This window comes from Lycorma delicatula, chromosome 5, assembly GCF_047948215.1.
Source record: "Lycorma delicatula isolate Av1 chromosome 5, ASM4794821v1, whole genome shotgun sequence".
NCBI classification, from domain to species: domain Eukaryota; kingdom Metazoa; phylum Arthropoda; class Insecta; order Hemiptera; family Fulgoridae; genus Lycorma; species Lycorma delicatula.
The window spans coordinates 87,812,548-87,839,454 of record NC_134459.1 but is presented as its reverse complement, the minus strand read 5'-3'; the positions used below and the strand labels follow the sequence as shown (position 1 = coordinate 87,839,454).

The window sequence follows — 26,907 nt, the reverse complement described above, 5'->3', positions numbered from 1 at the left end:
TGAACAAAATGTATTTGGTTGCCCAGTTCAATTACTTTCTGATTTTTCAGCTGCTTGCAACACATAAATAATGTGCATTACTAGTCTTAAATAAATGATACTTACAAAAAAAAAAAAAAAATATATATATATATAAATGATACTTGGTTAACAAAGTACAAGAGGTGGATAAAAAAATAAGTTAAACCCTCGCCATGTTCTTGAACTGAAAGGGATATATTAATGGCTTGTGGTTGCAGCACTGGTTGGTTGTGTTCTTGTCTTCACGCTTTCCCAGCAGCAATTTTGAACGACATTCAGTACATGTGTACTGTTAGAGGTTTCGTCCAGCATAGAAGTACGTTCAATAGTCTGATTCTTGTGGGAAAACAATTACAATTGTAAAATTCATTGCCAGATTGTTGATGTTTAGGTTGAGAATGCAATGTCACGTCCCATGATCACAAAATGGTGCCAATGTTCAGAAACTGTAGAAATTTTTGAGTGACGAACTGCATGCTGGGCGTCCTTCAACTGCACAAATGACAGGTAACACGCAATGCGTGAATGAAATGATCTTGATTAACCGGCGAATTAAAATTAGAGATTGCAAGTGAACTTAACATCAGTTATGGTAGTGTGTTTGCAATTATTCACGATCAGCTTGGTTACCGTAAGATCCGTGCATGATGGGTGCCACATCTGTTGACAGACAACCACAAACATCAATGTTTTGTCTCCTCTTTCTTTTCTTCAACATTATTCCAGGACTGGACCACAATTTTTGAAACAAATCATCACAGGGGATTAGAGCAGGATGCTTCACTACACTCCTGAGGCTAAAACAGGATCACATGAATGGAGACACAAAAATTTGTCACAGCAAAAAAAATTAAAAACATCCCCACATGTTGGAAAGGTTATGCTGACAGTCTTTTTTGATTGTGCAAGAGTTGTTTACAGTGAATTTATGCCCTGAGGAACAACAATCAATGTCAAATCTTACTGTAAGACTAAAATATTGCATAAAGCCATTCAAGATCGAAGACTGAGGGATGGGGTCGTTTTTCTTCACGACAACACTACTCTTCATTCAGTTCATATGACAAAGGAGTTACTGCAAAAATTCAAGTGGGCAGTGTGGTCTCATTCGCCTTACAGCCCTGACCTAGCACCCTGCCACTACCACCTGTTTGGTCCTCTCAAGCGAGATTTGGGAGGGGAGCGTTTCACTAATGATGATGAACTGAAGGAAGCCATCCTTAAATGGTTGAAGGAAATTGAATGAAATTTTTATTTGAGTGGAAATGAAAAACTTGCCACAAGGTATGAATTTAAAAAGCATTTTAAAAAACTTTGTGATTATGTCAAAAAATAGTAAATATATGCAGTCTTTTGTTCAATAAAAAAAAATTGTCTTATATATGTGTTTGTTTCATAGAGGGGGTGTAACTTACTTTCTGATCGTCCCTTGTAAGTAGCAATCATCATCATTACCAGCTATTATGACAACTGGTCAAATATGGTCAGGTTCAAATATGGTTAAATGTTATAAAAGAATTAATTGTCTTTAAATAAAAATACCAAAAAAATAATTTTATCTTTATTTCATGAATTATACTAAAATAGAGAATAAAGTATTTATCTTTTTCAAGTAAATAAAAATATAAAGTTTTCACGTTTCTTATGAAGTTATTTGGAATTGTATCAGAATGACCATATAAGTTGAAACAGCACCAATTACCTACATAAAAAAGCAAAAACAAAACATTAGTAGATTGAAATAAATTTTTTTTAATGACAAAAAATTTATTCATAACGTACTTACCACACTAATCAATGTGAAATCAAGATTGAAAAAACCACAAGCTGTGAAAACTATCTTCTGATGCATAAGCTGATTTGAAAATAAATGCAGCTGAAAAAACATAAAGACTTTAAATTACTATAATTATCATTTGTTACTATAATCATTAGCATTATTTATAACCATTTTATCTCACTGTATATATTGTTAATCTTGGTAAAAGATAAATCTAGAAAATAAATTTTAGAAAAGATTTGCTAACTTGAGATTTTTTAATGAATTTCAAAAAAAAAGATTGAGTCTACAATCTGATCTGTGTTTTTTCAAGTCTATATTTTATCTCTTCACCAAACTGACTGGTTTTGATGAATTTGTTTTTTTTGAAATGCTTTAAAGATTCATGATTATCTACAAAATTTTCACAAATGTACTTATTTCTTTAACAATAAGATGTAACATTTAAATATAAATAATTTTTTTTTTTAAGTTGGATTTGAAGAGAATCCAATATATAATAGATCAAATAGAATTTAAGAATTAAAAAAGATCAGTAAAATAGCAAATTTAATTTAATTTGTCTCTCAAATAAAGAACAATGCAAATGGTAAAAGCTTTTAAAAGCCATCAGCCAAAAGATTGATCTTTAATTTAAAATTTAAAAATGAAATCCGATTACTGAGAATTAAAAAAACTACCACTATATAATCATAAAGACCACATTTTTTAAAATAACAAATAAAAAAACTTGATACTATGGTATCTTTCTTTTTCCTGTTTAGCCTCCGGTAACTACCGTTTAGATAATTCTTCAGAGGATGAATGAGGATGATATGTATGAGTGTAAATGAAGTGTATATAGTCTTGTACATTCTCAGTTCGACCATTCCTGAGATGTGTGGTTAATTGAAACCCAACCGCCAAAGAACACCGGTATTCACGATCTAGTATTCAAATCCGTGTAAAAATAACTGGCTTTACTGGGACTTGAACGCTGTAACTCTCGTCTTCCAAATCAGCTGATTTGGGAAGACGCGTTAACCACTAGACCAACCCGGTGGGTTGATACTATGGTATCACTTTAAATGAAATATGATCCACTCACTCACTTCATTATGCACACCTGCTGGAATACTTTCTTCATTCAGTATGCAGTGGACAAGACCACTTGTACTACTAACCTGCAAAAAAATCAAATTATATTTACTACTATATTTCTTCTTTCTTTTTCCTGTTTAGCCTCTGGTAATTACCTTTCAGATAATACTTCAGAGGATGAATGGGGATGATATATATGAGTGTAAATGAAGTGTAGTCTTGTGCAGTCTCAGTTTGACCATTCCTGAGATGTGTGGTTAATTGAAACCCAACCACCAAAGACCAGTATGCATGATCTAGTATTCAAATCTACGTAAGAATAACTGACTTTACTAGGACTTGAACGCTGGAACATTTACTATTATACTATTATATATATATATTTAAATATTTCCCATCGCAGTTAATTTTTTAATGTTTTTTAGTCAAGTAACTGGAAGCAGGTGCAGCCACTCTTCTCTCACATATTAACAGTGGCAGTGGCTGCGTTGGTTGAGTCAATGCACCTTACACTGTTGAATTCAAAAAACAAAAATCAGTTTAGAAAACACCATACCCAAGCACTACAAACACAAAATTTCAGAACTAAAACATCAAACATGTTCTAAATTCGGCAAATAGGAATCCGGGGATGAAAATCAATAAATTGGTGTAAAAATTCTGGTTTTATGTCTGTTGAACAATAACTTTGTTAAATGGGTAATAAATTCATAATACTTTCAAAAAAACTTGTACATGATTTAATTCAACAATGTGTGTAAGATAGGTTTAATAAAACAAAGAAAAATTACAGATATTCGAATTTTGTTAGAAGCAGTACAGAAAAAGCACTACATTTGTCAGAAAAGTACTTATTTAATGTAAACAAAAACCACATTCTTTTTTGGTGATAAGAAAAATTTGTAAAAACAAAATTTACTGTTGATTAAAAAAAAAAACTGGAACTTACACTACAGTTATAAAACTTATTTTAATAATATTTTTATTAATGACAGAAATAAAATAAATTATTTGAAAAAATATTATTTCAAAGTTGGCAATAAAATAACAACAGCTGATCACAATACGCATCATGTATTAATGTTTAAATCATTCTGTGAAGTAGGTTAAGTATATCGGATAGTATGAACTGTGCTGTTGTTAGCGAAGGTTTGCGGTGAGTCTTAATATGAACGTGATCAGTTTGCCATTGAAGTAATGCTGTAGTTATTTACAACAGAGGAATTCGCTGATATTGCATTCATTTTGGGTGGTGTAATGATAATGCTACAACTGCCGCAGTAGAGCGTGAAATAAGTTTTTCGAAACGCAGGAATCCAGATCCTAAAACAATTAGCGTGACTTTTCTCAGTCTTCGTAAAACAAGTTCATTCGTAACAGCTACGAACGATCTCCAGCACGATGCTGTTATTGATAAAATTATTATTGACGCAGTCAAGGCGTCAGTAGACGATTTCTTTATAATCGCGTAAGTAGATTTATGATGGGAGTTTCGCATTCGATAACTTGGAGAACACTTAAAACAAAACCAATTTTATCCTTATCATATGTAGCCAGTTCAACATATACACCCAGCAGTCGATCTTTGCTTGGAGTTCTGCAACTGGTGGAATACAAATCGACGACTGAACAAGTAAATTTTGTTTACCGATTGGGCAAATTTCCCCAATTTAAATTTAATTTTGTAATTTTAAGATTGCGTTAACAGCTTACGCAAATCCTCACGAAACCGCGAAAGGCAATAAGTCTTGAAAATTTCCATCCATTTTTTTTGGATTCCTTAGGTATCAAAATGTCAAGATTCGGCGTAAACAGCATATGCCCAAATTGGACCGATCACAATACTTTCTTCAGCTATAGTGATATACAAAGTAAAATTTATTTGTATATTCATAAATTTCAAGCTGTAGTTTTGATACAGCAATCTGTACAATAATGTATTTTTCACACTGACAATGTTAGTGAAATGTTTTGTAATTATCAAAATTACAAAAGTAAAACATAGATATACAAAAAATTATAAAATTTCTCTGAAGTAATTTTCAGTAAACCTATAAAATACAAGTTCTGAAATCTAATACTTAAATAATCTAAGAATATATTTAAAAAAAAAACTTATTCTTTAATTTTTTTTTAAACTCGCCATAACCAACTTATTCCTGACTACTGTTTTATGAGATCATAAAACAATGTAAGGTATAATATTGGAGTTATTTTTTATTGCACACAATACAAAAAGACCATGGGAATTTTTTAATTTTATTTACTTTTTTTTTTATAAAATTAGCACTGATATTTTCAACTTCTCCATTTTTCCCCATAAAACCCTTCCTAATCCTTTACAAGCCATCGCATTCCTCAAGACTCGTGAATCTTAATAAGTAGGTAAAACATGTTAAATAAACACTCAGTGATTCCTAATTATTATTTTACCAACTTACCAAAGAAAAGTATGTACTTTTGATCATATAGTGGGATCTGGGATTGGGGTTGAAAATGAATTTCCTTTGTTTTAAGGTATGAGGAGTACAAAATACATATATATATATATATATATATATATATATATATATGTGTGTAAACCCATGTATATATATACATATATATATGTAAACCCATGTATAAACCCTTTTGGTTTGGAAATCTCCAAAACTACCAGATCAATTTCATTGAAAATTAAATTTGCTGTAGTAATGTATCTGAAAGGGCGCATGTGAAAATCTGATTAAGATTGGTTGAGTTGAACCTGAGTTATGCTCAATTTAAGGTTGACAACATAACCTAAATTGACTGTGTAGTGGGGTATTTTTCATACATGTGTATGTAGTGAATTATAGTGGTGAGCGAGTTGAAAGTGATGCTTGTGTTTAGGGTCTACTTGTTAATCAGACATATGTAGGGTGTTGAACTCTAAAAATCAGTGCATATCTGACTGAAAAATAGTGAGGGCTTCAGAAATGAAAAGTTGGTATTCTTTTGCAGTTTTGCACAAGTTTTTTTTATTACATCAATTATTTTTGCCTTATTTTTACTCTAACGAATGTATTTTTTGTATTTTAAGTTATTTTGTTTTCAAGTTTAAAAAGAAATATTTGTTAGATCAGTGTTCTAAATGTAATCTTCAGTACGCAGAATGGCTGCTCAGTTATAAGTTTTAACATACTAATAAACTATCTAGACAGAAATGAAAAATTAATTTATGTTATATATTAACCTTGGAATAGAAAGCCAAGGTTATTAAATAATTGCTGCAATTACTGATTTAAATAATTGGCAACAATTACTCATATGCACATCCTTTTAATTCATTCCTTAATGTACATTTGATTATAACAGTTAAAAACAAATTTATTATGAAGGCAAGTTTGGCTGCATACTTTTATATTATTTATATAAAATCTAATAAAATTAATTTTCTAATAATTCAATAATTCCTTTATACTTACTTCATCACTTGTGGATGTGCACACATATACAATTATCAATAGTTTTATGAAATTATATGATGCTACAAAAACAGTATTTATAATATTTATCCAAAAATGTTGGTAATATAAATTAAGACCACTAATAGAAAACAATGCAAAACAATACAGCACAGAAATAATTGATATAATACTGCTTGAAACGCTACATAATAATTGCAGTGAATAAAAAGAATTAATATCACCATGAAGACTATACAAAAATCTGTGAGTTTCTCTAATAATTTTTATATAATATTCTTCAGCATTACTTGGAATTCCAATATAAGCAATAAAATGTTTATCATATGTATGATTTACAGGAGTAAATCCAACATGAATAATGTTTTTAATATTTCTATGATACTGATGATCAGAGGCAAACAATTTGATTTGTTTATTTAGTATTGAAAAGTAAGATCGACATAAAAGAACAAAATCAAGAAACTGAGTTAAAACAACAAGATTTATAGCAGACGCAATAATTAAGCCATTACGTGATCCGTTTAGAACAAAATCTAATGTGAACTTAATAATTATTATCATTAAAAGCCAAAATATCTGTATTATTTGATATCGTAAATATGATTTGTGGGGAACATTAATACTAAGCCTTTTAAGAAGATTTTCGACTTCAACAAAACCTTGAAGAGTATTTACTAATTTTTTAAAACCAAAAATTGCAACAGCCCATGATATGAATGTATTTGCACCTAAATGCATTTGTTCAAGTAACACTAATATTTTTCCAATTTTCGGTAAAAGATCAAAATTATAAGTTAATTTGATCATGTCAATACTGAAATAAATCAATGGAATTAAAAGCAAAACAGAATAAAATATAGTTCCACATGAAGCTGAATATGTTTGTAAAGAAAATGGAGCGAGACCAAAAATCCTACTTAAATAAAAAATTGGTTTTATAGCAGAGTTGAAATCTGAAGACATATTAAATATTATACTGCAACATTTGAAATCAAGAATAGATTTAAAGAATAAAATAATATTTTAGTATAGTTATTACATCAGTTAATTAATTAATTATAATTACTTAATTGCTATGTAACAGTATTATATCATTTTACAATAGCTTAATAGCACATCAATTAAATAACCCATTAAATATTTAAAACCATATAACAATGTTAACCTAAAACAAAAAATCAACTTCAGCAAACAAAATGGATAAACTGCTGCACAATTGTAATAAATACAAAACAACACGGAAATTAACATCAATTTGACAAATTGAATGAATAGTAAAAAAAAATGTTTAAAAAATAAAATCTAATCAATATTTTGTATTTATTTTGTTATTCTTTCAATTTTTGTTATTAATGACACAGTAAATATAAAAGGTCAGATTAAATTTTTATTGCAATTAACATCCTATATTTGTCTATCTCATTTACTGAAAAAATATTTATAAGATAATAATTCCTATGCTGAGTAGAAGCTATTATGAATGCTCTTTATACCTTGCAATAATAAGTGTAAATCTTGTGTTGGTGGCAAAAGTTATATGTTTAAATTCTTTTGAATTTACATTTTTTTTTTTGCTTAATGATCTCACCACATAAGACTGAAGCTTGTCTGTTAGATATGGAAATGGAGTAGCTTATGAAAATGTCTTGCCTGGCCAGGATTTGAAGTTGGGACCTCTGGATAAAAGGCTGAGATGCTACTACTTCACCATGTAGATAGACATTTTTACTCAAAATAAAAAACATTATTCTTAACATAAATATGAGTACAGTTGCCTTTTAATTAATAAAAATTGATTAATGAAAATATAAATGCTAAATGATAAAAAAGATTTTCTAATTGATTTCAAAAAAGAAGTTTCTCAATTCTTGACCCTCACAAATGTACACTCATATATTTAAGCGTCCACATTTACTGTTTTGATGATTCTTTTTTTATTCTCAAGAGGAAATCTTCTGGTGATCAAAAATACTTTTGAAACTGTTAAAATTTTTTTTTAATTTGATACCCTACTAATTGCATGAGTTGTTACAAACTATTTTAGTTTAGAAACACTGCCAATATCATCCACTATTTTAGATATAATATCAAAAGTAAAACAAACATATCTGATGAATTTGAACCAGTTTAATGAAACTCAATGTAGCTGTTTTAGAGCATAAAGGAAAAAACCAAAAAATAAGGTTGTTAATATAATTCTTTGGAGGTAACATTTATAGCAGAATAAATCACCCATGTAACCACTGGCTAGGAGGGGTCTGGAGAAAAAAATTAATGAACTTGTCAACAGGCAAAATTTTAAAATGATTAAATATAAACAACTCATGTTCGAAATAAGGAAACTATCTATTCCAAATGACCTTTCAGAGGTAATTATAAGTACCATCTTCAGTGTAGTTACTTGTAATGTGTTTGTTAGAGGCTGTTTTGCTTGTAACATGCTGAATTGGATAGGTTTATTTTTTAAATAAAATTTAAAGTTTGTAAATTTTATATAGTTGAAATGTATTGAAATCTTCAGTTTTTCAAATGAAAAACTAAAGATTTAATTTAATTTAATTTTTGGAAAAATTGAAAAACTAAAGAGAACAAAATTTGCTATAATTCGGTCTCTTTGATGTTTTAATACATACAATACTTTTCGAGCTACAAAGCTTTGAAGGTGGGATATCAAGAATCGTTGGTAGCAACTTAGGAACAGTTACTTTCAAGTGAAAGGAGAAAGTGGTTTCTCTAGCATCAGTCACTAGCACTGTCCAAATAGCTAACAAGAGAATACTGATTGATCCCCTGACAATTTTCCAGAGAGAATGTTCCATGAAATGGACTGATGAAGCGTTACAGAAGTACTTGAAATATGAGCTCACACCCTTTTCAATGTCTTTATTCTCAGAAGGAGGGATGCAAAAAGGAAAAAAAATCCTCCATGTAGACAGCGTTTACTCCAGCCTCCAGAGACGTAACATTTGACACAAATGATACATTGGCCGTAGTGGATGGTGGGTATCTGCTGCATAAATTAATGTGGCACCACAGCGACATTTGGCTCAGTCATCAAAAGGTATGCCAACTATGTGCAGTATCACTTTGGCAGTAATGTGTCCATTGTTTTTAATAGTTATCCAGTGGATGCCACCCAAACCAATACAAAGATTGCAGAATGTATGCGCTGTTCCACTGTACAGTCTTGTGTTGACATCATCTTATCAGATGAAGCACTCATCCCAGACCTCAGGAGAAATGTTTATGTAATGAGGCTAAGTACTTAGCAATTCATTTCAACAATACAGCTTTGATGTCAAGCAAGCTGTGGAGGATGCAGATGCTGACATTGTAAATGCAGCACTTCAAGTCATCATCATTGGGGAAGAAATTGACTTACTAGTGCTCCTCTGTGGTCTGGGTTCTGATGTAAAATATGTATACCAATACAAACCTGGAGGAGGCAGGACTGATGGTGCACTATATTCATGTTCCTCCTTCAAGTATACTTTACCGGGCTCTTCTCCAGCCATCAATCTTTTCCTGCATGTTGTCAGTGGATGTGATGCAACATCTGCTCTTTCTGGCGAGGGAAAACCAAATGTTGTACCACTCTCCACAAAAAACCTGAATTAAACACAGTACTTTGTTTTCTCAGAACAAAATGCATGTGCTGTAGACATTGCCACTGCAGCAGAGAAGTTTCTTGTCACTTTATATGGAGGTGACATGAACTCACAAAATTTGGATAAGCCCCATTACCAGTCCTTCATCAAGGCTGTTGCGAAAACCACCAAATTAAATCTTGCATGGCTGCCCCCGACACGAGACACCGCTAGATACCATTTCTACCTGACATACTATACAATCCAGAAGTGGTTGGGGTTTGAGATGCCACCAACCAATTGGGTTGGCTGCATAAAGGCCAAGGGCTCGCATCAATTCAAGGTACTCAAGATTCTGCTCTTCAAACCTTATTAAAATATTTCGTTGCTGCAAGAAACAGTGCTACGGGGCTTGCAGCTCTGTCAGAAAGCTGGTCTAAAATGCACAAACATGTGCGTTTTTTGTCTTGGCCAGTTATATCAAAATGCTCCTACTAATGCTTTGGAAGACAGTGATCAGGAAGAAAATGCTCTATGCTCTTCAACTACATGAGGAGCTTGCCACTGATCGTCCTCACATTTCTCCAGCAGCTAATTCAATGAGTGACAAAGAGGGTTATTCAACACCAGGCCCTTCGAAGTGAATCACTTTTAAAAACTGCTTAAATCAAATGAATAACAATATATGTACACTTTTACAATATAATGTTAATTTCATATCAACAGTACATGTATTTGTAAAGTAATGAAATGAATGCTCAAAAATAATAAATGCATAAATAGTTCAGAAAAATGTTGTTTTTAGTCTATTAACAGAAATTACCCCACCTTCAAAGGTTTGTAGCTTGAAAAAGTAGCTTGTACGTATCAAAAATTTAAAGAGGCCAAATTGTAGTCCTCTTTAATTTTGTCCTTAATTTTTTGAAACTTTTAATTTTTAATAACTTTTAAAAACTTTTTTTTATAATTTTAAAAACTTTTTTTGTCTTTAAGTTTTGGAAACAGGTTTTGCTCTACGGTGCATAGAAAAGAAAATATTGAGCAAAAATAAAAAAAAGGGAGTAAATTTCCTCGTTTTTTTGCTTTAACATTTTTCCACAGGGTCTCCGTTTCCGCGAACTTGGTTTTTTACTCTTCGTTTTGGTCCTAACAACATATCCAAAAAGTACAGATACTCGACCTTTTGTAAGATAGCATGTGTAATTTCACTGGACTAATAAAATAGCTTATAATTTCATGCATCAAATTAATATACATAATTAACCTATTACGTTTTCATACTGTAACATCAGGCTGACGTTATAGTGGGTGATAATGCATTTTGTACTGTGTGAAAAATGCTAACATTTCTCTGGAAGATAATGTCTTGGAGCTGTTCTAACATTCACCTAAAACAACTTTAATGGGAAAATTGTTAATGTATTATAAGGGTTTGGCAAAAATGGTACATCTCTGTAATTATTGTTCTTATAAAGAGATTCTTTATAAGTTATAAGTTCTTATAAAGAGATCTCTTTCCTCCAATGTTTCTCTCATTCTAAACATACATACTCCTGTTGTAGATTAACATATCCCTTTTGGTTCCTTGTTTCATTACCCTAGAACATCTTAAATCTCGGTGAGGAGTCAAAGTAAAGCTGTAAATCAAATATGTTATAAAATGCATAGTTTGATATTTTTACGTTGAAAAACAAACTCAAAGGTATAAGTCGTCGGCAAGGGGAAAAATTCATTGTGAAATCTATAAATCTATTAACTACAGATCGAGGCTCTTGCCTCGATCTATAGTTAATAACCTTCCCTGGGATATCAGGAATGTATCCTGAAAATTTGAAACCAATTGGTAGGTTGTTTCTTGTTTGATGCTTTTGAAAATGGGCAGTATCGCCACAAACTTTCGCATTTACATTATTTTAGATACAATTATACATTATTTTAGATACAATTATACATTATACAAGGATTATGTGTGTGTATGGATATATATATACATAAAACACAAGCATTATGTGTGTGTATATATATATATATAAAACATAAGCCTGTACTACATTAAAGTAGAAGTGATTGTAATTCAGTAATTTCCAGTTTCTCGACTAAAATTATGATTTCTTCATTATTTTTTTTTAAGTTTTCAATTTCTTTAAAGATTTCTTAATTCTTGTAAAACGATTAAGTTACATTATTGTTTGATCACTCATTCTGGAAATCTGAGTTACTGATTTTTCCAAATAGTTTTCTATGAACTCTTTCTTCCAACAACAAGCTGTTTAATATCTGAATATAAACAGAATAAAAATGAATATTCCAGTATGATATATTATCAATGACCGTAGTGATTAATTATTTAACTGTCATTGAAAAAGAAAAAATACAGTAAACATAACTTGGATTGTTTGTATTTTATCTCTATATAACAATAATTAGGAAGGATGAATATCCAGGGATTACTGTAGTTAAATGTTAACAAAACGGTAACAGTGGAAGGACTAAATGAATTTATTTCTTCCAAACTAACCCTACGATAAGTCATTGTAGGCTTTTATAGATGTACGCTTTTTACTCAAAGAGGTTTACCAATTGGTAGCTAATAAATCTTCAGCAAGTGATTTTTAGAAAAAGTGCCACATTACTTACTTTACTATTCGTTTACTGACTAACATTTTGTGAAGTCTGGAGTTTGATAAATCATAAAAAAAAAAAAGAAGAAACTATATTGTCATATTCGTTAACCTTAAACCGTACTTGTAACTTAAACTTTACTCGTAACAACAAAAGATTCTTTTAAGATACTATAGTTGTAGTTGAAAAATATTTATTTATGTTCAGTTAATTAAAAGTTTCTGTTTGTAGTTAATATTTAAAGTTCACTCAAGTTAATTCAAATTGCTCACTGAGAAATGAAAAAGTGTTACAATAATAAATCTGTTGAAACAGATGTGTAACATTTTTAGCTTGGCTACCATGCATACGGCTGATCGCATTCAAGAATTTGATTGTGTATGATAGTATTGGCGGGATTTAGTTGGGTTATGGTAAAGAATACCTGCATTTCTGTACATTTTAAGAGTGCGATGTAATTCTTATGTGTTTAACTTGGTGACTGTAGAAATTTGATTTTCTGGTTTGTTTATGGTGATATTTTAACATAATTTCATATGTATTGAAACAATGAAGATCCAAAACAGATGAGTGAATATCATAAAAATAGTATTATATATATGATTATTATACTTTGCGTTCATGCGGTTTGTTAAATTGTGTCCAAATAATTAACGATTATTTTAAAATATTAGTATCTTGCGTCAGTTTTCTATTGCCCATTGATGCCCAGAACTGTTTTTTGTTTCAAAAATTGTTTTACTTTTTAAAAGCCCTTTGTTATGAAATATATAAACCACTAGTATTATATTAATGGGAAAAATTTGATAAATTTATTTGTTTTATTTGCAAGAAAATACTAACAAAATTGCTAAAATTAATACTACATAAACACTAAAACTATTTAAATTCATTAATTTTAAGATGTACCAGTAAATTTTTATCATTATCAATATCATTCATAAAAAATGCATTTTTGTCCAAGGCTGGTAAAATGATCTTTTTACTAATATCAACTGTTGTACTGAAAAAAATCAGGAAAACAAAAAAAAAAAAGGAAAAAAATAAGTACCGAGAAAAATCAGTAGTCTTTAGTCTAATAAATAAAATCCTAGTGACTGTAATTACATACAATCATAAAAATAATAAAATATCAGTAACTTGGACAAAATATTTGTTAAAAAATGATTTTTATATCAATAATTCAAAAGGTATTTTTGTTTTTAGTTCATGTATTTTATGAAATAAGTTTCAGAAGGCAAACCAATATTTTATGCAGTGAAATTTTATACATTTTCTTCAACAACTGCAATATTTGAGTATTTTTTTTTATGGACAAGATGATTTATACAGTCAGATCGAGATTCTTTTGGTACTGAAGATATTTTTTTGTTTCTATTTTCCCATGTCATCAGTAGCAAGAAGGGATAATTTAATTTGTCTGGCAAATTCCAAAAGGGGAATAGATTTGTGCACCATTCAGTAAAGAAACCACATGTTCACAATAGCTACATTCAGGCAAAATCAAAAAAATTGCTATTACTGCTTCCTTGAATGAATTTTTATACAATATAGTTCTCTTTGTTTATTAAAACTGTCTGCTCCTCCAATACAGTTTGCAAGTGTATTACAAGCGTAGGTTGAACAACAAATTTTCTTCTTTTTCTTACTGTTGTATCTCTTGACATTAACCATAAACTAGTACAATGTATTCATCAGTCACATCTGTAGCCATAGTAATCTGACTGCTATCATGCAATAATGTTGCTTGTCCCTTTTCATCTTGAATTATAAGATCCCCTTATATGTTTTTTAAATCTTTCAAGGGTGCTTTTCCAATCCTGCCTAATCAAATTGTCCGTATAATATTCAAATCATTATTCATCATAGTTTCTAATATAGTTGAAGAATTAAAAAAAACAAAAATTATCAATAAAAATTGTGCTATTAGGTGGTTTGAAATTTAGGCAGAGACTAAGACAGAGATTTTTCAGGACTACAGTCTCTTATTAGTATAAGGGGAAAATTTGGTCACATATCCTTCTGGAGTGGCCAGACACCAAAATTTAAATCCAAAACAGATTGGTTGGAGTACTGGCTAATCTGAAAAAGATACATCAACATTTTAAAGAAACTCATACAGGTATTACAATTGGGATTTTACAACCTGAAAATTGTGTTTTAGCAGGTTACACTGGAACTCATAATGTATGTGTGCACGCGCGTTATGCATCACAATGTGAAATTAATATTTGACGGAAAAATCAAATTATTTAACAAAAAAGTCCAGCAATCATTTCACTTTTTATAAACACTGTGTGGCACAAATTATTTGTAATCTACCTCAAGAATCACTCTTGGTGAGTGTAAGAATTGTCCAGATTTTTATTCTTTAAAAAAAAAATATTTTATATTCAATATTTGTTGAAAATTCTGCAGGGCAAAATAACTTTTAAGCAATGGATTGGTGGTTGACGTGTGTATTATCTACAAATGAATCGACAGATGTGGAAGTAAGTTTTCTTCACCCTTATGGTCCTTCTCCTTCTTATGTTCCAGCACACAGTGCTACTGTAATATTACCTCAACAGGAAGTATTAACAAAAGTTAATCCGAAAACTGCTACTGGATGTACATATACATTTTCTGAAAAGGAAATTACTTGGGCAAATGAAAAACTGACAGCAAAATAATCATGTATTTCAAATAAGCAGATAAACACTTTTAAAATTTAATTTAACACTAATGTTGATGGTATATTTTTTAAGTAGCAATAATTGAAAACCAATGAAAATATCAGATTACATTTATTAAATCATTGTTATAAAAAATTATTTTTATTAAGAAATGTTACTTTAAAAAATTAATCTGTACATTAGCATTAATCAATACATAAGTGCTGTTGATGTATTTTATCAGACTATTGTTAAAGTTAATACAAATTAAAATATTTATTTAAAATAACAGCTTATGGAGTGAAACAGTTAATTTAAAAATCTATAAAACTTTAATTTGAAATTTTTATTGATTTGCCTTACTTTATATATATTGTGTAAGATTTTAAGATGCTCAAAATGTTCAAATCATAAACTCCATAACTGTAATTATTTAAAGCCATGCATTATTATATTTTAATTATTAGTTTATTATTCCTGAAAGAGGGCAGCAGCTCTTTCAATAGTTGTTAAGGGCGTAGGTCAGGACGACTTAAACGGCCATATCAATATCATTCAGTCCTCTGAGTACTGCGCAGCTGAAAGCAATGGAAAACTACAGCTGCTTTTTTTTCCAAGAAAATTTAGCTCTCTGCATTTTCAAATAACAAATATGGAGGCGCTTTCCTTGGTAAAATATTCCGAAGGAGAACTAGTCCCTCATTTGGATCTCTGGGTGGGGATTACTAAGGAAGGGGTCACCAGAAAATTAAAAAATAACATTCTATGAGTTGGAGCGTGGAATTTTTGAAGTCTGAAAATGATTGGTAGGTTAGAAAATTTAAAGAGGGAAATGGATAAGATAAATGTAGATGTAGTAGGAATTAGTGAGGTTCGGTGGGAAGAAGAAAACAACTTTTGGTCAGGTGATTTTAGAATAATTAACTAAGCTTCAAATAATGGGCAGGCAGGAGTAGGTTTCGTAATGAATAAGAAGATAGGGAAGAGAGTAAAGTATTTGAAAATGCATAGCGATAGAATCATTTTAATAAGGATAAAATCAAAACTTAAACCGACAACAATTATTAATTCTATATTCCTACAAGCGCCCATGACGATGATGAGGTAGAGTGTGTATACAAAGAAATTGACAAAGTAATTAAACAGATAAAAGGGGATGAAAATTTAATAATAGTTGGAGATTGTAAAAGGCAAGGAAGGAAAAATAATGGGAGAATACGGGCTGGGCAAAAGGAATGAAAGAGAGGACTGACTTAGAGAGTTTTGCACGAAGTATAATTTAGTAATTACAAATATCCAGTTCAAAAATCATAATAGAAGAATATACACATGGAAAAAGCCAGGTGATACTTCAAGGTATCAGATAGATTATATCATGGTTAAGCAAAGATTTAGGAATCAACTTGACTGCAAAGCTTTGGCATTTATTGACCTAGAAAAGGCATTCGATAACTTAGACTGGAATAAAATGTTCGGCATTTTAAAAAAATTCGGTTTCAAATACAGAGATAGAAGAACGATTGCTAACATTTACAGGAACCAAACAGCAACAGTAATAATTGAAGAACATAAGAAAGAAGCCGTAATAAGAAAAGGAGTCCAACAAGGATGTTCCCTATCCCTGTTACTTTTTAATCTTTACATAGAACTAGCAGTTAATGATGTTGAAGGACAGTTTAGATCTGGAGTAACTGTATAAGGTGAAATGATAAAGATGCTACGATTTTCTGATGACTTAGTAATTCTAGCTGAGAGTAAAAAAGATTTTGAAGGAACAATGAAGTCCTATGCAAGAACTACCTCATGAAAATAAACAAGAACAAAAAGAAAGTAATGAGATGTATACTATATATATATGATTTTTAGCACAGAAAAAACCATAATGATGTTGCTCAAGGACCGGTTGGCTGCTACCCGAGGAATCCGGGTCCGGATTGCTGGTCTCCCCATTCGGTACGTTACGACTCAAAAATACCTGACTGTTATGCTTGATGAGAATTTTTGGTTCAAGGAACATCTACAGTATGTAGCAAAAAAAGCCGCTGATGCTTTTTATGAAATACGTAGACTCATACATGCCGATTGGGGTTTGAATTTCCGTACCATTTCCGTATCCTTTACAAAGGTGTCAGCGAAGTTATGCTGAATGCTGCGCCTGTCTGGGCTCACCGGATGGCTTTTAGGTATTGCGCGAACATTTTACTGCAGGACCAGCGACTTCTCTTGTTGGCTGTTATAAGCAGTTATAGAACAGTCTCGCGGGAGGCAGTCTGTGTTATAGCCGGAGTCAAACCAATAGACATCTTGGCTACTGAGCGTAGGCAACGCTACATTTCCAAGGTAAACAATCTTCTGGCGTCAACCGGGGCCTTGCGTCTTGGCAGGCCAGGTGGGACGAATCCCCTACAGGTCGCTACACGCATGGTATATTTCCCATGGTGATTTTGGTGCAATTGGATGGGTCTCCCCCAATCGGTATATCACATAGTTTCTCCCCGGGCATGGTGCTTTTCGGGAGAGTTTGGCTAGGTTTCGTTTGGTGCAATCGAGACAATGCCCGGATTGTTAGACAAATGATACAGTGGATCACGTCCTCTACGTCTGTCCCCGATATGAGGTCGAACGTTCTCGAGTTGTTAAGGAACTTGAGAGAATACATTCCTTTCTAGATCTCCTTATTAACTGGATGATCCGCGAGGAGTGGTCTATAGTGACTGGTTTCCTTTGCGCTCTTGCGGTGTGTAGGCCTGCAGAGGGAGTTTAATCGAGGTACTCGATCGTGGTAGGATCCCGGGTGGCTAGGGTTCCGGCTTAGGGATTGGTTGGAAGTAGGCGCATTGGCATTGTGCCATAGTAATATTGGTATTGTTTATGATTCGCTTTGGGACGTCCGCTGGGTGGGGTGATCGTGCCGCCGGGGTATGTTAAACCGTGCGACCGGGGGCGTGGCTTCCCTCCGCCGGTGGCAGTCCTGATCGTGACTGATCGGCCACGCGAGATACCATGATTGGACAGGTTGGGGATGCGGGGTTTGTCCCCGGCTCCTGCGTGGACCGGAATGAGGTTACGTTCTTCTTGATAGGTGACCTAAACTGGTCGACTTATTTGGGTGTAGGTCTGAATTTCTATGTTGCGTAAAATACAATTTTGATTGATATGAGTGTAGCACTGATTTAACTTTAAACTCGTTCGTTTTCTGAGGCATTCAGGTGTCTTTCCTCTACGGGATTGGGATACCTGTAGTGGTCAAAACCGCAACGAGTTCATAGCTGCTCTTTTTGTCTGTAGTTCAGATTACACACCTCCAAGTAGTAGAACATAATTTTTTAGAAAGGGTTACACTCAATAATGGACTGCGATTCAATGCACAGTGCAATAGAGTGCCAAAAGACATTTTTCAGCCTTTTCTTTAAATGACTGGATTAACATTTTTCATATGGCCAGTTCCCGTACAGGGAAAAATCTAGTAGCAGCTACATTGTTAAACAGTCGAATTATTCAGATTTTATTGATTTGAAAAGTCTTGCTGCAAAGATTGTTAAGAACAAATCAATAGACATTAAAGACGAATGGGTAAACTGGTTGAAAATTAGTTTTACGGTATGAAAAATAAAAGCCTGGTGTCATTTAAAGTGTAATCATGAATATGCAGAATTCCAAGTTATTCAAGCTTTTGGTCGCTGTCCTCCAGTTGTATCAGCAGATTTACCAAATATCATACATCCTGCACTGCCTACCCCGGATCTGGTCTCCAGCATCACTGACTGACTTTCTCCAAGGTAGGCGCAGACTTGGCAGGGCAATTGGCTGCCCTGTGCCTCGAAGAGCACAGTGACCACAACCCCGACTGCGCTCTGCAGCGAAGAGAGGTGTGGCCAAAGCTCTGACACTTGCAGTATCGGGCGAATTCTATGTGGTTGACGACCCTACATGAGGTCCACCCGAAAAACAGACGTCCATCGGCTACCAAGACCTGCCGGATCTTTGGCGAGGTCTCCAACACCCAGTTACTCTTTGGGGCTTCCTTCCTCCCCAGCTGCCTGACCATCTTGCTTTCCCGAAGGAAATCCTCTAAGGATATATTCAATGTAGGATTTTGCCCGTGCACGGTCCTGAGGATTTCGGACTCCTCTACTGTTGTCGCCCTTGGCATATCATATATCAATATCTGCGATCTCCACTCGGCCAGCAACTGAGCCTTCAGCCCGTTCCATGTCAGAACGTTCGAACCGAAACAAATATTGGTTCAAGTTCACGTGGTTGGAGAGCACCTGGGCACCCGTTGCCCTTAAAACCAAAGGGAGACCATCCTCCATCCTACCATCTTCCCAAGTTCTGTATAGATCTATACAAGGACCTTCCCTTAGACGTGGTGTGCCTTTCTTGCTGCCATGCATGTACCGCGAGGCTGTAAGAGCCTCCTACGCAGGCGGGAGATGGGCAACTATTCGAAATTTAGAACCGGTGCATTGAGATCACTGTTCCGCTCCGGTACAGGCCCGGCTCGAAACCGCATCCCAAATACCTCGGACTCCCTGCATCTTGCAACTTCCACATGGCCGCCCGAACTTTCACCACTAAATCGATTGGGAGAGCCTTTCCCAATACGGTAGTAGCCTCATAGAAGGTTGTTTTAAAAACACCAGTGCATGCAATTAAGGCTCTACGCTGGGCACTCCTTAAATTCTGAATAAGTGCTCGATTCGTATCCAACCTAAGCGCCCAAATAGACGCAGCATAAGAGACCATACTCTCGATGATACCTCGGTATACCGTATATAAATGATGGCCCGACAGCCCGTAATCTTCCGAGCAATCCTCCTAAGCTTGTGCATCACAGAGACGTCGTCCGCCGCTTCTTGCCTAATGTGGTTGCTAAACAGCAACTTCTCATCAAATAAAACACCTAGGTATTTAGTAACTTTAACTGCGCTGATTACACAGCCTTTATACTTAATGTGGGGGTTACGACTGTACGATAATTTGTCTGCACCATTGAGAAGCATATACGAGTACTTCATCTTGGTCACAGAAATCTTAAAATTTTCCATGACCATCCATGCCTCCGCGGTCAAGGCTGCTTTGCTCGGTCTTCTAGCTGTGGATGTAAATTACCACGAACTAACAGGAGACAGTCATCGGCGACAGCCTGGGCTGTGACCCTTTCTGGGAATGTCAGTCCCAGAAATCCGTCAAATACCAGTTTCCACAGCAGGGGATCGAGAACGGAACCCTGCGGGCTTCCCCTGGTGACAGATATTTCCACAGCGAGGTGCGATTTCCAACCAGAGCCGTACGATTAGACAAATAGTTACGCACTACTGCCTGCAGGGCTACGGGAGCATTGCGGCGTTCCAACTCATAGAGAATAGAACCCTAACACAAGGAAGGAAATGCCGCCTCTGTCTATAAAAATTGCCAAAAAATATTTACAGTGTGCTTTCCACTTCGGCAAGAACATTTAAGATGCAGTCCTCGGTGCCAACCCCTTTCATGAAGCCATATTGGCCTCGATGTAGAAGAGAGTTTATGTCGATGATTTCCCAGAGCCGTTCCTCAACCAGCCTCTCAAGCAACCTGCCAATAACCGGCAAGAGGCTGATGGACTGCCAACCTTACTCATTAACTCACAGTTAACTGCCAACCTCACTCAGATCCTTTCCTGATTTTAAGAGCACCCTTACCAAAGCCACCTTCCAACAAGTCGGAAAGCAACCCCAGCTAAGGCACTTCGAGAACAGCCTGCCAAGTTGTTATGACAGGCAGCAGACAGTCAAGCTGGTCAATACTCGATACCTTTCTCAATGCCATTCGATAAACCACTCGGTCTATATCCACCGGTTCCACAGCCTGTACGCCAGGCTCACCCGCCCTGACGCCGACTTCTGTTTCACCCTCCGGAGCATATGGAAACAGAGTATCCAGGAACACCTGGTAGGTCGCCACAGATGTAACATATGGTCCCGACCACCAAACCCGCACCGAACACTGGCCTGCACGTGCAGTGGCTATGGCCGATAATATGATTTCGCGAGCTGCCAATGGTTGCGCTCCAACTCACGCATGGAGTCTTGCCAAAACTTGAGTTTGGCTTCCCTGATGACATGAACATATTCACTAAGGATGCGCCGGCAGACACGCAGGCCCTTAGCGCGCACGTCAACGATAATCCCCGTTAGGAGGCGACCCTGGTACCTTCTACGCGCGTATCTCACTCTTGCGCGCAGCAAGCTTAGGTCAGACGGCCACCACTTTTCCTCGGGCCTCCACCTTCGGTCGACAGACGGTCTCCTGGAAGCGGAGATAATGACCTCCAGGCACTCTTTGATCAGCGGACTAGCCTGTACTCAAGGGTCCGTCCATTTCCCATAGCGCCGTAGGACCCTATAGCAGCCAGTCTTGATGACCCGGCCGAATTGTTCAGCCATCATTTCCATCTCTCTGTGCTCCATGCGCCACTCCAACAATTGTAAGGGAGCCGCGCACTCTTGCCGCAGCCTGACCCGATCCAGGTTTCTTAGGTTATAGCGACCCGGATCTGGAGCTCTGAGTCCGTCTCCGTACGCGATTTCATAGGTTATTAGCCTATGATCGCTCACACTGGCCTCGGGTCAGACAGTCCAACCATTTGTACTTCTAAGCAGATCGTCCGTCACCAAGGTGACGTCGATGTAACTCCCCCAGTTCGCAAGAGAAAGTCGGCGGTTCTGCCTCGTTAAGCAGGTATAGGTTTCTGGCTTCTACGAACTGTGCGAGACCAGCGTTTCTGGGGGTATACGACTTGGTGCGCACCCAAGATCCCCGGGCATCTAGGCACGAGGCTCATCTCCCGCGTCGGGTCAAGGGTACGGCACCGCATCGAGCGAATGCTACTGGAAATTCGCCGGTCTCGCTTCATCAGATCTTAGCCGTCGCCTCAATAAAACTTGTGAGTAAAAGATATCACTACAAACTATGTTTAATTTAAATTACTCTATAAGGAAAAATTTACAGGCTAGCTAAAGAAATCAGAGCAGCTAAACTCCTCTACAAAAAAGCTCGAAAGACAGTAAAACAACCAAATGACTCTTCTAGGAAGGGAGACGCTGTTGTCCAGCGGGGACTGCGTGGAGGTACTCTTTAGCATGACCGGAGGCTTGGAAAAACTTCCCCAAGGACCTCCAGCTTGGTCCATCCGAGAATGGCCAAGTATAACTCAATGCCCCAGAAAGAAAAGGGAGAGGGAAGCAAAAGAAAAAAAAAGAGACTTAAATAGGAGAAGAAAATAGAAGTCTTACAATGAGAAGATGTGACCAATTCATCTCGATTGGGGATTGAATTACCGTACCATGCGTAACATTCAAAGGTGTCAGTGAGGCAATTATGCTATATGCTGCACCTGTTTGGGCTCACCACTCGACTTTTAGGTGTTACGCGGACATTTTGCTGCGGGTCCAGCGATTCCTTTTGCTAGCTGTTTAGGCGGTTATAGAACAGTCTCGCGGGAGGTAGTCTGATGATAATTCAACCCTACAATTGACATCTTCTCTGTTCATAAAAGGAACTGTTTGTATAGTAAACCTTATTATTACTCTCAGAGAATGCAAATCAGACTAACATCACTTGTAAATTAGATTCCAAGTTGATATTCATTTTTTTGTTGCAATATCAAACAAATTTAAGTTTGATTTAAAATCATAAAAATAATATTCTGTCATGTTTTGTTTTAATGGAAGTTCATTTTTTAACTTTAATTTGTTTTCAGTTGAATATACTTATATCAAATTTCTCAAAATTGAATTCCCTATAAATTTTTTAAGAAGTTATATTTATTGGTAGTTTACATAAAGTTAATTTATGTTAACTTTTTTAAGTTAATTAAAAAAGTGTTTGTGGCCCCATTTTTGCGCTTTACAATAATTTTCCCTGAAACTACTGAAGATACAGTTCTGGGCTCAGTTTCCTTAACAAAAATGAAATAAAACCATTAATTTTTCTCTCACAATATGTACCAAGAATTTCAGTGTAGTCCATTACTAATATTGAACAGAAATTAAGGCGAAATTTTTCGCTAGCTGTAAATTGAAAAACCCCCTTTCCAGATTTATTTTTAATAAGAATCCTTTTCTTATTTTCCTTTTCATAGTTTAAAATTTTTCGTGCATAAATTAAATAGACAAATAAATTTTTTTTAACAAAAAATTACATTTTGAATTGAAAACGGAAAAACATTTAAGTTTTTGTTACCATTCGACAACGTAATGATAAATTGCATGATCTCATACTACTCAATGTATTTTCGCAGGAAAATTAAAAAAAAAATTCTTTGAAAACGTTAAGATAAAAGGTTAAGCAGGGAAAAATATCTCGGAATGAGAACAATGACTATGAAGGACACATACTGCTTTTTTTAAACATTATAATAATCAATCCTTATAATCTCTTAATAACGATCAAGTTAAAGTCGTTTAATGCACATGAAGAATTCGAAGATAGTATCCTACTTCTATGTTTAAATCAATTTATTTAAAAGCGGTTACTAGGCAGCCAACTCATAGTTAATCATGCACGTTCTTGTAATTTTAATGTAATTTAAACAGGCAGTTCTGCATGAACGTAATTGATCTATATTTCGCACTACGAGCCGCTAGTATAATAAACCTGTACATGTAAAATTGTATATAATTCCGTACATCAAATTAAAACCCTTTAATCCGTTAATTATGTAGGTGATTAATACCCCTAACTGCATGGATTATTTTATGAATTGACAGCCGAATGTGCTCTTGAACTTTAACTGTATTTCACTTTATATTCATGATACCAGTAGACAAATTTCAAAATAATTACTACAGCAAAACGCGTTAAAGACTTTATAATAAATAACTATTTTATAACCTTAAAATATAAACTAAAACAAGAAAGTAATTCACACATTACGCCAACACCTGGTGTAAACGGAAACAAAACTAAGCTTTATTGCCACATATTTCTTCAAAAAAAAACTAAACTAAAATAAAAATATACAACATGAATTCACAAATCAGTAGAAAATCATTAAAACGGTCGTATACGAAAACATAACCAAGAAACTACAAAACCAGATGCGTATGAAAGTCAAATTATTCAACAACTCGGCGGGAGAAAAAAGGAACGAATAAGAAAAATTTGTTCCTTTCTATTATTCATTATATAATAATAATTATAGAGGAAAAACATTAAAACCGTACGACATTTAGACTAAGACCTTTTAGTACAAATTACAGTTGCTAAAGTGTAGAATGTAACGGCATGACAGAATGCGTAATATTATGGCATAACGCATTGGGATGCAATATTGAACTGCGTAATATTAGGGCAAAACGCGTTAAATTCATACGGTAATAGGCTGATGATACAGTGAATGGTAATAAATTTTGTAGTGTGAAGAACGTTGAGATTCTCTGGAAGATACTATCTTGGAGCTGCTCTAACGTTTTCCTAACACAACTTTAATGGGAAATTGATAATGGATTATAAGGGTGTGAAGAAAATGGCACGTGTCATGTAATCGTTCTTAAAGAGAGTTTTTCCTCATCGAAATTATATTAAACTAGGTAAAAATTAGTACTTATTTAGTCCCAGAGGGTTTTACCTTACTTTAAAAAACTAAAAGTTTTAACGATATAGTAATACTAAAAAGACAACTTCTTTAATTCGTAAGTGTTATCTTAAATCAGTAAGCAAAAAATTAAGGATTTGTAAATTGTTATGTACTGATTTTAAATTACAAACCCACTTACTTTTCATTAACTGTTATTTAAAAGTAGAACCCATCTGAACTTCACCGACCGCTTACGAAACAGGTTTGCCGATCGAGGAGAAGAAGATAATAGTTGCATTATATCAGCTCCTCAATCATATCATAATTTATTTCTTGCTCAGTCCACCAAAACAGACAAACGGCTCAACCAAGGTTACATCAAATTACTCTGTCGATCGTGTGAAAAATTAATACTGAACTTAATTGAAAAAACTAAGCTAGTTAATCAAAAATTAGTTTTCTGATTAACTTAGTGAGATTGTTGATTATTAAATAATACAGTTTATGAACACTTATACTAAAATCAAAACCAGTTTTACCAGAAATGATGTTCAGTGTCAGTTTTTCGTGTAAAACCGTTAACATTGTTGCGTTGGGACGCAAAATTATAATCTATTCCACGGCCTATATTACCAGGCATCTAAACAATTGTTAATTCTTTAGAAATAGACTATTTGGAATAAGATATTTCGGTTTTTAATTTTTTAAACTATATCACTTAACCAATCGCAAATAAATTAATTAATCTTTGGCTATTCACGTTTAACAGAAAGACGTATTAATTGCTGTCTATTGTTTTTACGTCGAAAAAAAATCAAAAACTATTAGATCGCCGTTCAAACTTCACCCCGACGGGAAAAATTCACATCTTCACCCCCAACGGGGCTAGAGCCTCTATCTATAGTTTATAACCTTCCCTGGGATAACAGGAATGTATCCTGAAAATTTGAAAGCAATCGGTCGGTTGATAATCGCGTGATGTTGCAAATGGACAATACCACCACAAACCTTAACATTTATATATTAAATAAAATTGGGCAGGATTATGTGTGTGAATGTATGTATGTACGTATATATATATATAAAACACAGACCTACACTATATTAAAAGTAGAAGAGATTGCAATTCAGTAATTTACTGTTTCTCGACCAAAATGATAATTTATAATTTTTTTTTTTAATTTTCAGTTTCATTGAAGATTTCTTAATTAATCAATACGAAATTACTGACTGTTGATATTCACTTGCTGGCTGTTCAGAAGGTATATTAACGGAGTTGGAGATTTATGAATCATAAAAAAAAATGACGGCAGATTTTAATGAAATTACGTTGTTTGTTTTTAGTATAAATGAAAATTTTCCTAAAGTATGTTAGAAGGGTGAGAACGAAAAAAGTGACTTTTTAGGTAGATTTCATAAGAAAGCTAATGGGTACCGTGATTTGACTCGGAAAATTTCGACCGTTTTTTTTTTGAAAATTATCTTCGCGTTTCACATCCTCCAGACCCCAAAACCACAGTCAGCTCAAAAGTTTACATATATATTTATATGTATATTTCACTATTGTGGACACGATAATTGCCGTAATTTTGCACCAATCACTTTCAAATTGTTCCTTATAAATAACTCGTTCCAAAATCTCGGTCGAGTTCGTTAACGGCCTAAATCGGAACATGGAGGGAATTTTACAAAAAAACAAAATATTGTTATAACTTTCTTAATAAGTAAAATATCGAATTCCTTTAAAGTTCCTACTATTATTTGGATAAGGGGCTAAAACTTATGTAAGTAAAGTTTTTTGATATCACTAACTACCGGACCAGGGGGTGGAAAAAATGGGGTTTTGAAGACAAAAAAAATCATACCTCTCTTAATAGGCACAGTATCGAATCGGTTTTAAGTGGTCGTTAGTCCTCTAAACATTACCTAAAACCTTTGCCTGAAATAATTCTTAGTATGATCAACCCTTACGCAAGGGATGACCAAAATGTTACTGAAATTGTAAGATGGGGCTTGTCGTATGCTAAACACGTAAAAATATTTTCACATGCAACCATTGTTGTATTGAGTAAATTTGAATTTTTTCTTAACTTTAAGGTGTAAATCTTTTTTATCCCCTAGTTAACACCGGTCAAATCTACCTCCGCCTTCC

At 34.2% G+C, this 26,907-nt stretch overlaps 2 protein-coding genes across 2 annotated transcripts in view; one reads left to right on the top strand and one right to left on the bottom strand.

Annotated features, from left to right (window-relative positions):
- Positions 1–1,663: 1,663 nt before the first annotated feature.
- Positions 1,664–6,891, bottom strand: LOC142325166 (uncharacterized). The gene is made up of 4 exons (XM_075366577.1): positions 6,328–6,891; positions 2,893–2,964; positions 1,808–1,897; positions 1,664–1,723 (listed from the first exon to the last, which is right to left on the bottom strand). The coding sequence occupies exons 1-4, from the start codon at positions 6,889–6,891 to the stop codon at positions 1,664–1,666; spliced, it is 786 nt and encodes a 261-aa protein (XP_075222692.1).
- Positions 3,970–26,907, top strand: part of LOC142325165 (modular serine protease-like) — an 85,887-nt gene continuing 62,949 nt past the window's right edge. Inside the window, exon 1 of the mRNA XM_075366574.1 lies at positions 3,970–5,845. Within this exon, the coding sequence (XP_075222689.1) occupies positions 5,839–5,845 (7 nt within the window). The 5' untranslated portion in view covers positions 3,970–5,838. The remainder of the gene's footprint in view (positions 5,846–26,907) is intronic.

Coding starts and splice junctions, on each gene's coding strand:
- LOC142325166 (XM_075366577.1), bottom strand. CDS start 6,891: ATGATAATAATTATTAAGTTCACATTAGATTTTGTTCTAAACGGATCA. Junction 2,965..6,327: donor GCACATCCACAAGTGATGAA/GTAAGTATAAAG, acceptor ATTTTTTTGCAG/GTTAGTAGTACAAGTGGTCT. Junction 1,898..2,892: donor CAGCAGGTGTGCATAATGAA/GTGAGTGAGTGG, acceptor ATGTTTTTTCAG/CTGCATTTATTTTCAAATCA.